The sequence below is a fragment of the Stylophora pistillata genome, chromosome 14 (assembly GCF_964205215.1).
Source record: "Stylophora pistillata chromosome 14, jaStyPist1.2, whole genome shotgun sequence".
NCBI lineage: Eukaryota > Metazoa > Cnidaria > Anthozoa > Scleractinia > Pocilloporidae > Stylophora > Stylophora pistillata.
This window is the reverse complement of record NC_142532.1, coordinates 17,944,879-17,956,846: the sequence shown is the minus strand read 5'-3', so window position 1 is coordinate 17,956,846 and position 11,968 is coordinate 17,944,879. Positions and strand designations below refer to the sequence as shown.

At 38.4% G+C, this 11,968-nt stretch overlaps 1 protein-coding gene across 4 annotated transcripts; it reads left to right on the top strand.

Annotated features, from left to right (window-relative positions):
- The first annotated feature begins 3,768 nt into the window (after positions 1-3,768).
- LOC148716920 (uncharacterized) lies at positions 3,769-8,527 on the top strand. Of its 4 annotated transcripts, XM_088745508.1 has the most exons (3): positions 3,769-3,962; positions 4,729-4,796; positions 7,628-8,527. In XM_088745508.1, exon 3 carries the CDS (start codon positions 7,659-7,661, stop codon positions 8,508-8,510), a length of 852 nt encoding a protein of 283 aa, XP_088601634.1. In that variant the 5' UTR covers positions 3,769-3,962; positions 4,729-4,796; positions 7,628-7,658; the 3' UTR covers positions 8,511-8,527. The 4 variants fall into 4 exon arrangements, with proteins under 4 accessions (XP_088601634.1, XP_088601636.1, XP_088601635.1 ...); XM_088745510.1 differs by lacking the exon at positions 4,729-4,796; XM_088745509.1 differs by lacking the exons at positions 3,769-3,962; positions 4,729-4,796 and adding an exon at positions 4,841-5,079.
- Positions 8,528-11,968: the final 3,441 nt, after the last annotated feature.

Below are 11,968 nucleotides of genomic sequence, written 5' to 3'. Positions count from 1 at the left end.
GTAGGATTCTTAATAAACATTTTTAAAATTAACGAGTTGCAGGACGTCTTTAAACTTTTTGCCTTTTCCAGAGTTGTCTAGCATATTCGAATTGAAGTCCCCGGTGATGATGGCATTTTTCTGCTCGCAGATATTTTCTCAAGAATTGGAAGAAATTTATCGTAGAAACCCTCAGAATTTGGAGGACGATATATACAGCCAACAAGAAGTCTTTGAGATTTGACTTTGAGTTCCAGCCACGTTGCTTCGATGTCACAATTATCATATTTTGCAACTGAAATACAATCTAAGGAGTCTTTAAAATAAACCCCAACTCCGCCGCCGATTTTGCTGAGGCGATCCTTTCTTTGAAGCTGGTATCCTTGAATAGCGATTTCATACCTCTCTACGGTTGGAGACAAATGAGTTTCTGAGACAGCTAGAACATCTAGGCCAGTATGAAATAACAGGAATTTCACTTGCGACAAATGTTTGTGAAGGCCACGAACGTTTGTGTGGCCCACTGTTATGTCACACCTTCCATGATGTTTAATCGTGGAGAAAGCGCTCAACAATAAGTTTTCTGTGACATTTCTTCTTCCAGTTACAGGCCCAGGGTTTGGTGAAACATCACCAGCAATCACAATCCTAGTTAGTTGATAGCCAGAAACGGCATTAGAATAATAACAAAGCCTTGAAGACAAGAAGCGCTTTCCGCGATATTCACCAGATTCAAGATGGCGAAATGACGTTCTGGACTGAACAGCGTCTTCGCAAAATTCTGCTTGTTTAAACAAGTCAAACAAGGAAGGAGGAGCATCTGTTTCTCCAATCACTCTTAGGTTGTCATCTAGAGTAAAAGCGATAGAGAATAGCAAGGATAAACATACTAAAAAGCTTCCAAAGACCGGAACTCTCGCGAGAGATGCTCTCATGGTCGCATTCTCAGACAAGGTAATATCTCTTTGGAATTTTTACATACAACTGAACTAGTCTTCGACTGAAATCAATCAGTGACAGCCGGGTTTCAGACTCGTGAAGTTCTAGCACGTACTCGCTTGAAGCGATATCAATGGCAGCGACCTAACCGAAAAATCTCCTTGATTACATTGTAATAATTCGACTTGTTCGCTGTTTTCATGTAGAAGTTTGGTTTTAGGGTTTTCACTGGATTGTTTGAATTTAATTTATGCGAGCAGGTTAAGAATTGACAAGTTTACATAAAGCAACTTGCAAAGGTTATTAGTGCTGGTGTTATCGATTTCCGCATCGCCGACCACAAATTTATTTACATTTCATTTCAGTTGGCAAAGTCACGCAATTCCTCTCCAGTAATAAAATACGTCAAGAACTTCAAAGGAGTTAAGGAAGACCCAAAATCTCTTCAGAACGACCTTGAAACCGCACCATGGTGGATTTGTTCTATTTTCGATGAAATAGACGACATTACATGGGCTTGGGAAACAATGTTTAAAGATGCTGTTGATCGCCATGTTACAAAACGCCTAGTTAAAATTAGACGGCATTGACACTCCCACGGATGAACAATGATACGTAAAGCCATGAATAAGCGGTATAAACTCTTAAAACTCTGTGATGGTACGCTAAATACCAAGCAATACTGGGAGGAATATAAATCCGCTCGAAATCAAGTCATTGCTTTATTAAGATCTGCAGAAACTCAATATTGGAAGGAAAAGTTTGATAAAGCCAATAATTCAAGTATGTTCTGGAAAATTATACATAGCATATCTGGTAGCCAGAAGTCCTCCAGAATTGGACCAGTCAACGATGAAAACAGCTTGGAGGTTTTAGATGATGACATGAAGGCTGACTTATTCAACCAATATTTTGTAAATATTGGCAGGGATGTCGCAGAAAACCTCCCTAACATCCCAAACCAAACCGATATACAACATATTTATAGAGTCTCAGCATCTTCCTGCAACTCTTTGGTTCTGGATTCTGAAAATATTTTCAAAAGTCTTAAGAATATCAAAAGCAACAAAGCAGCAGGCCCTGATGGTATATCAAGTACAATTGTTTCTCTAGCCGGCCCTGCAATCATTAATGGCTTGGAAAATATCTTCAAGCGCAGCTTTGTCACAAGAACTGTTCCCATTTCATGGAAAAGAGCAAAGGTTACCCCTATCTTTAAAAAGGGAGATAGAGCTGACATTGCCAACTATAGACCTACATCCTTGCTGTGTATCCCAAGTAAATTACTGGAACATCAGGTCTGTAATATAATTGATGAGCACCTAAGTAACTCCTCTCTAAAAAGTTCTTCACAGTGGGGCTTTACAAAAGGACTATCATCAGAAGGCATGTTACTAAAAACGACAGATACCTGGAAGATGAATATGGATAAAGGTATGATTGTGGGTGCAATATTTATTGACTTTAAGAAAGCTTTTGATAGCATCTCACACAACATCTTGTCATTAAAACTCCAAGCTATTGGATTAAGTGGGAATCTCCATGAGTGGCTGATGGATTATTTGAAAGACAGATTTCAATACACTGTGGTAAATGACCACCCCTCTAACTTGGATGAAGTGAAATATGGTGTTCCCCAAGGATCCCTCCTGGGTCCAAGGCTTTATACTATCTACGTCAATGACCTTCCTAATGCTATTACATCTGGAGACTTGTGTGGGGAAGAACTTTGATCAGGTCTGCTCACAATTAAATAACATTCTCGAGCAACTTCTGCTTTGGAGTACAATGAACAAACTTTGTATTCATCCTGTAAAGTCTAAAGTTATGATCCTTAGCAAATCGGGCTTCATTGGTCCTGCTCCTCCAATATGCTTCGGAAATAATTTTATTAATGTTGTTAATAACACTACTTGTTTAGGATTAATCATTGACAATAGGCTTACATGGGCATTGCATGTGGACCATGTAAAAAATCTTTTGCACAGAAAGTGAGCGCATTAAAAAGAATGAAGAAGCTTCCTGTGAAAGTGCTGGAGGAAATTTACTTTAAATCTATTGTACCTGCAGTATCGTATGGTATTGTGGTGTGAAGAAACTGCAATTATTCTATTATGGAATCCTTAAACCCTATTCATGCAAGAGCTGCACGAGTTATCCACCAGGATAAAAGTCTTGAAGAGTTAAATTAGTTCCCAATTTCTTACATATATAAAAGAAGACTCCTTCTTCTGATGCACGATGTTTTAAATGATAAAATCTTATATGCCTCTTTTAATTTGAAGTTACACAACAGACCATCACGTACAGGAGGGTTACAGGTTGAAATCCCTAGAGTGAACTACAAAGTGGGAAAGGAATCAGCACAATACAGAGGACCTGTAATCTGGAATTTTATTGCTATGCTGGCAAATTTTAATGTGAACATTCAAAAAGACAGTTTTAAAAATATTTTACGTAAGCTCTCACAGAACATAAATAGCTTCTCTTTTGAAGCGCCTATGATTGCTATGAAAGACAGAGATTTTGTATATTTTTAAGTTTTATTACATTGCATGTAAATTTTTGAATTAATTCGTGACTTGTTTGCTAATGAACTTTATCACAATGATTCATATTGAATATTTAAATACCATAGGGTGACTTTATGAATTATTTTAATTTTACATTTTATTAGTTCGTTGTAGGTCCACATCAGCCTTATGGCTGCCCCCTTCCTTACAACCTGCATTACTAAATAAAATGATTGATTGATTGATTGATTGATTTCTTGTGACATCACGACAAACAAACGCCTTAAAAGACCTTTAACCTTACCTTTGTATCCCCTCCGCCAAATCGGCCTTTGTTGTCAAGGAAAGACTGAATGGCTTGCCCTCCAGTATGGCGTTGCCAAGGGAAAATCGGTCACGCGACGGTTTGTGCCAGAAGGCCTATTGTGTAGTAAGTGCAACTCGCAGAACTTTAGCAAAGATCGATCACTTTTCAACTACCTTGTGGAAGCATAAAGTTCCTAGTTGAGAAACTCATCTATCTTCTTAACGGTAAGTACAGTAAAAACTAGTTTTCTCAGCACTTTTTATCCCTTTTTTTAAATTGTTTAATAGCGTTAATTTGACTTAGTCATCACGGTAATCAAAAATACGTTTCAATATACCCAGTGCAGTATCAGAGATAAATATTTTGGCTCAGCCAAGAGAAAGTCAAGTTGCATGTTGAAGCCGAACTTATTAAGGAACGACTGTATTCATTTCATTAGCCGTTTACGTTGTAAATGTACAATATCGTTAAGCCACGTAATCCTATTCAATGAGGGGGAGGTTTGTTGAAGTCTGTTCTTATGTAAATGGTTTGGGAAGCTATAATGTGATGCAGAGCTTTCTATGGACGATTTGTCTGTTGTATTTGTTCGTTTTATTTTTTTATAAATTAAAAGTTCAAACAAGAGATTAAAGTTCCTTACTTTCTAACATATACATTAGTGAAATGTCGCTGCAAAATTTATCTCCCGGCTCGAGTGAAAATTTTCCTGTTAGTGCGTGGCGGGAGGATGTTGAGGCGGTTTCGGGCTTAGTGATCACGAGAAATTCCACAAGCTTTTGTGACGATATCACATCCAATTTTCAAAAGAAAAAAATTAAAACTTCACCGAACGTAAAACGTTCATTATTTAATTCTCCTGGAGCGATGAAAATTTACTCGTTCAGTTGGTCGTGGCGATGTTTCAGGAGTTTCCATAAATTAAAACCATCAGGTTTGCTAATTGCTACGTATGAAATTTGAATATCCGTTTTGTTTTTTCTTCTTTAGATCTATTTGAATGGAAAGGGGGGTCGTTGACATTTGACCAGGAATGTTGTGGACTCATTGGAGTGAAGGTTTTTTTTCAACTTGACTTTTCTTGATCGCGTGAATTATACCGTGTAGGAATAGTTAAGAGTGTTTATAATTGAATAAATTAAGCTTGACAATCCTAAATGGCCACTTGAAATCGTTAACTACAAAAGATCTGTGTACTTATGTCTTTGCAACCTTTTAAAACTCGTAAAGGGGAATGGAACTTTGTATAAATTCGAGATATGACCTCGTGAAGTTTGTGACCGTGGTCATAGCTAGTTATCAAGAAGAGCCTGGAACCAAACACCGTTGTAGAGCTTCAAGGTTCGTAAAGCTTGTATTTCAAATCATCCGTGAAACCAAAGGCCCTTATCATGCTAAGTAAATCCAAGTACAACAAAGTAGAGCTTGCATGAAGTATCGTAGATAGAGTGGCTTCCTATATACTTCAGCAAATGTATACTACAGTACATGACATAGCTTTATTTTCAATTGCCGTCACCTTTCTCAGTGCCGCCGGAATAGGATATATCTGACACTCAAGTGCATAGTTCAAGCTTTCTCAAAAAACAAACTTCTGCTTTGCTCTTCGCTAAACCGTATTCAATTCTTACTCCAGGTTGCGAATTTTGATTTCCTCAACCAACAATGGAAATCAATTTTCGAAATCTGGCCTTTCCAAATCAAAAACTTAAGTTAATCTACGAAGTTTGACAAGCATATGTTTCAATCTCATGAAAACGATATAGGAGCCAAAACTTTCCAATTCTTTTTGCAAGTTGAAAGTTAGGAAACTGACTTAAACGCTAACACTCAAAGTTTAACGCTTTTGTAAAAATTGACAAGGTGGAAGTCCTACATCATTTTTAAGAGCTTGCAATGGGTACCAATGTAACCTTGCGTAAGTTGTTTTTAGGAGTGGTTTCTTACGTATATTGCAAAATCCTAGATATATTGTTTGTATTACGTGACAACGTCGGGTTAGTACCGTCTCAGTTGATTGACGATGACGTAATTTTGAACAAGAGCTACTTGTAAAAAATTTGCATTAGTTTTGTTTACTAAGATCCTTCACACGAACTGACTGAGGAAAAACCCAATTGTTAAAGTTGTCTCACACGTTACAGAAATTAATTACCCACTTGAAAAGGGCTATGGGGAGAAAAATTGCTGTATAAGCAACAAAATCAAAGCAAGAACAATGCTGCTAACACGAACATAGCCCGCAGGTCCATCTGCCCTCGGGGAACTTATATTAGCTTTGAAAAGTTCTGCCGGCTATTCGTGGGTCCTTTATTATAAACGAGGATTTTAATGACCATTTTGACAAGGTTTGAGTCCCATTTGAGGGCCACGATTTCCGCTTTGGGTTACGTGCAAAGCTACATGCTTACATAAGTTGGACACGTTTCAGCGGGTATAAATTTAGCATTTTCAGCCGGGAAAATTCAGTTTTAATTATTGCTTCTCGAAGGAAGATTTTACGGAGGCCTTTAAGTTGTGTTCAGCTACGTCAATCTCAGTTGAGAGAACAAGGCTGTTTACCGAGTTTGAACCAAAGTAAGTTCTGTGTGTAATTTCGCTGTTTTCACCGCACTGTTAGTTTTCGCTCAAGATTTCGAAAACAATTTCGGAACGTTTTTAACAAAAAAGCTTCAAAACATGTTTAAAGTGCGCCTAAACCCAAAAACTTTTTCGACTTAACGAACTAAGCGTAATTTTTGGAATATTTCTGTGCAAAATTTTTTTATTTGTTGAAATCTTCAATTTTCTGTGCCCAGTCAAAATACGGAAAATCGGCCGCCATCTTGGCTCACGACCGAGTTTAAAGAGGAATGGTTCTAGCATTTAATGTGACGTCAAATCGAGAACACGAAAGTTTACATTTCCCACATTTTCACTTGTTTGGGAAGGTTGTAGTCGATATTGTCCGAAAGTATGCCGACTAATTGTGTTGTAGGAGGATGTAGCAACGTGCGAAATTTGCAAGAGGGTATCGCGCTTCATACATTCCTCATACAATACACCTAGTCGGCATATTTCGGACAATATCGACGACAACCTTCCCAAACAATTGAAAATGTGTGAAATGCAGACTTTCGTGTTCTCGATTTGACGTCACATTACCCGCCAGAACCATTCCTCTTTAAACTCGGTCGTGAGCCAAGATGGCGGCCGATTTTCCGTATTTTGACTGGGCACAGAAAATTGAAGGTTTGAGAAAATAAAAATATTTTTGCACAGAAATACTCCAAAAAATACGCTTATTTCGTTAAGCGAAAAAAAATTTTGGGGTTAGGTGCACTTTAAGCTTTGGTGTTAATGAGAAACAAGACACCGTCATTTTTTTGAGTCAACCCAGCGCCCTTTCAACTTCTTTGGTGACGAACGCTTCTTTGCAGCGCCACATTTGTAAAATTCAGCAGTTGAAGGTTAGCCGTTAAATAACTTCAGGATAAAGATTATTTTCAAGCATTTGTTCATTTATCTTTGTCCTTGTATAAGTTATATAATTTGATTAAGAACCTTACTGGTCAAGGGCGCGTTTTCTTGATTGAGCGTCGTAAAACTAAAAACGACCAATCAGAAGAAAGGAAGGAGATGTATTAAAGACCTTAAAGAATCAATAAGAACTCAAAGCAACCTGCTAAAAGTGCGGGAAAACGCATGAAAACGCGGGTGGCCAAGCAGTGATTGGTTTTACTTTGCATCGATCTGATTGGTTAAGAGAGTGGCGGGAGTTTTTTCGGACCAGTTACAGTGTAAATCAAAGCAACACTACTGCAATATCAGATTACTATAGACACTTCAAACGTGCTCTAAAGAACCATCAGTAGTATCAATAATGTTGCCTTTTTCTCTATCCTGGTAGAGGTCCTTAACTGTAAAGAGTATTGATCAAGATGGAATTTACAGAGCATGAAGAGAAAGTTTCCCAGTTTTACTCTCGCGTTGTGGATAACAGTCATGATTGGAATGAGGGATTTCTTACATTTGGATTGTGGAAGACAAAGTCTGGTGATCCTATACCACGGCCCGATTGCTACAGAGGAATATATGATGAGCTACTGGAGGGCAGCGGGATACAGCCACACCATGACGTGCTAGAGGTCGCTTGTGGGCAGGGATCAGGCATGTTGCGAATCAAGTCCCAGTACAGCTGCAATATCCAAGGTCTGGACATCAGTGTTGCAAATGTGGAAATAGCAAAGCGGCGACTGCGTGACACTGGAATCACTGTCACGCGAGGGAGCGGGACAAGGATGCCTTACGGTGAAAACTCCTTTGACTACGTCATTTGCGTAGAAGGAGGGCCCAACATGAATAGCAGAGAAGATTTCATTCGAGAGGCCTTCCGAGTTCTTAAGCCAGGAGGAAACCTGTTGATGGCTGACCTTGTAGCTCTGAAGGCACTTCAAGATTTATCATACGTGAAGCAAGTCGTTTCAAAGGCAGCTGTAAAGGCTTGGATGGTCCCTTACAGTAATGTGTGCTATGGAATCGATGAATACAAACAGAAGATAAAGGACATTGGCTTAAAAATGAGAAAATTTGAATTTGTAGGCGATAGAGTGATACCGGGTTATTGCAATTTCAATCTTACACTGTCGGTTATGCGAGAGCAAGCGAAAATCAGGGGTCCGTTGGTCGGTTACATAGGAGGTCCGATAATTGATATTGTCCTTCAAAAGGCCTTTTCTTATGGAATTATTGAATACGTTATGGTAGTTGCTGAGAAAGAAATTAACGAATAAAGTTTGAAGAACACGGACTAAGAACTCTACGTTTGTTTTGCGCACAGAGCTGTAACCACTTTGCTCGAAGCCACTGATAATTGGGCCTTTAACATAGATCGTGGCTATATTAACGCTGCTGTCTTTTTAGATCTAAAAAAAGCATTTGACACAGTCAATCACCCGTTTTTATTATCCAAACTTTATTCATATGGAGTCAAAAGAAATGCCTACGAATTACTTTCATCCTACTTAGACAATCGTACCCAAAAATACACTGTCGATGGTGTCCTCTCTAAAAGTTGCACTTTAACTTGTGGGATTCCCCAGGGGACAGTACTGGGTCCTTTGCTGTTTCTCTTATATATTAATGTTTTACCTAAGTGCTTATTAAATTCACAACTAAGAATGTATGCGGATGATACTCACCTAACATATGCTAACAACGACATCTGCTCCATGGAGGCTTCTTTAAATCAGAACTTCTCAAGTATAAACTGTTGGCTTCTTGCCAGTAAATTGACTCTCAACATGACGAAATCTGAATTAATGTTAATCGGGTCAAGACAAAAATTAAACAGTCTAACCGTTCTTCCCACCTTGGAAATGAATGACACCCAATTAAACAGAGTAAATTTTTTTAAGTCTCTTGGTGTATTAATTGATGAAAATTTAACATGAAGTAATCATATCAACGCTATAGAGACTTCAAAGACTACAAAACTCTGCCGCCCGACTTATTACGCGAGCAAAAAAATCTGAACATATTACTCCAGTTCTCATTAATCTACACTAGCTCCCTATGGAACATCGTGTTATTTTCAAGCTGCTTCTCTACACCTATAAAGCGCTTCATGTTCTGGCTCCTGATTACTTGGCAAATCTGTTAACTCTCTATACACCTGTCCGCTCTCTCCGTTCCTCAAGGTCCATCAATCTGTCTGTCCCAAGATCTAGAACCTCTACCTATGGCGACAGATCCTTTACGTGTGCATCCCCCATGCTTTGGAACAAACTTCCTGATTTTATAATATATTCCGAAACCTTTGATTCCTTTAAAACCAGGCTCAAGACTCACCTTTTTAAAATCGCTTTTAATTTATAGTTTAATTTTTATCGTATTTTGAAATTACTTTAAATCTTATGTAAAAGTATTGAGACTTATGTATAATACGTTTTTAAGAACTGTACTATTATTATTACTATTATTATTATTATATATATTCTCTGGTATTGGATCTATTAAAACGATTAAGTCACTGTGTTCCTCCTGCAACTTTACAAAATATCTATCATGGGTTAGTCCAATCGCACTTCGACTATTGTAGTTTTGTTTGGGGTAACTGTGCGAAAACATTATCTGACAAATTACAGAACTGCAAAATCGTGCGATCTGCGTTCTCACTCGTTCTAGTTATGATGCTGACGCCAACCAACTACTTAGAGAATTAGGCTGGGACAATTCAGAAACCCGACGTCAAAAACTTAAGGCTGAGATGGTCTATAAGTTCTTAACCCTTTGAAAACGAAAAAGACCATACTTTTTCAGTTGTAATTTGGCGATACAAACTTAACCTCACTGTGTTGGTCCTTATATGGAGCATCCGTTACAATATTTGCGGTTTTGAGACACCATGGGCTCAGACCTTGGGGTCACATGACCTAGATCAACAGTTCGTGTTTGGATGGGTCAGCATTAGATTCCATCCACCAAAACCACCTTGGTCGAGAGGGACTGAGGTGGAATACTTAACAACTTGCAAATCATAACCGAAGATTCTCGGAAATCCGCGCGGAGACATAGCCGAACACCCGAAGAACAAACAGAAACAATATGGCGGGAATTTTAAAGCGTGAACAATTTGCGTGATGGTAGAGATGCGGATAATTTTGGATACGTAAATTCTGTTGATGAGGCGTATAAACTCATTGCGGAATTCGAAACAGGATCGACGACGAAGTTTTCTTGCTTTAAGGCTGACAAACGTTTCGGAAACACTGGTATGCCATATATATTTGAAAGCGTTACGTCGTGCTAGCTTGTATCACTCTCGTCCTTGCTCTACTGATCCTATCTTCCATCACAATTTAACAACAGATCACTCGAACAGAAGTCACAAAATACTCTGGGAAGATCCACGAGACATTAAAGGTGAAAAAAATTCCTTTTAATGGTGTGCCTTTCATAATTTTGGGAAGGAAAGTGTTCGAAAATCAGCACGGCAAAGATAGAAAAGCTGGAGAGAAAAGGAAACGAAAAGACGCAGAAGAAGTACATGAAATATTGCACTGTACATACACATATTTTTCTCATCCGCGACATATCATGGTGTTACTACTGTCACCTATGGCTTGTGAACCCGAAAGGTCAGATACACATCGATCACTGGGTCATATGACATTGATCTCAGAATACTTTTATGACAAACGCGATAACACTTCAATCTCGGCTAAATTGAAGATGGTTTAGAACTTACCAATTATAAAAACCTTTCACTTACGTATGCTGCTGACAAAAGAGAAAATAAACGCAATTCTACGCTTTTTTATTTCTATCAAGCTGTCGTATGTCGGCTCCTTATCTTTCAAGGCATCACGCATTGACACTTTTGTTTCTTCACATTCCAAAAAATATATGGCTTGAGAAATGCACTATCACTCATCTTAAGCTGATATACTTATCTTTTACAGAAGGCTGGTCACAAAGATTTCGTGTTCAAGAAAAGAAGATTTCTCGTTCAAGACATGCGGAAGTTTGACTGCAAAGTACAGATAAAAATGCGAGAAATTTTATTTTTTGCAGAGCACAAGGTAGTTCCACTCATGTATTGACAGAACGAATTCGGTTTAGTAAATCCGATAAGCGTTGTCACTGTTTAAAATTCATGATACATAGTCACTGGCTTATTGACTGGAACGAAAGGTGGTCTCGTTTTTGATTATTCAAGACACTTCCAGCTTCCTGATGTTTTTTCTCTGTGTCTGGAACGTTAGTGTGGTCAAACAAAGCTAACACACTGCCAGCACCAAGTTGTCTTTGCATCCACATAAACGCCGTGAATCAATTTTAAAACCTGACAGTAAATTTGAGTTGAAGCAGCGGGAAAAGCTTATTTGTACACTGCATCAGAGGCATTCAGTTTACTGTTACAAGGCATCAATTTTTTTCCTTCAAATGTATGATTTTTCGTCTTTCAGATTCAAGAAGACAGCAAAAAGAGATGGGAGTCTGCGTCTAGAAATTTGCGAAAGCTTTACAAGGGATCGCTAAGTACGAAAGAAGGATTTACATTGAACTAACTCTCATTACAGACCATCAGAATCACTTTGTTGGCGAGGTAATTTAGTGTTCAACACGAATTAATGCAACGGTTAATGAAAAAAAGTGCGCGGCGGGCAAGCCGGTGAAAGTGTGACATAAAAGTGCCTGTACATTTTTTGCCATGATTTCGTTTTCTTTGTCGTTGTTAAAGTACAAT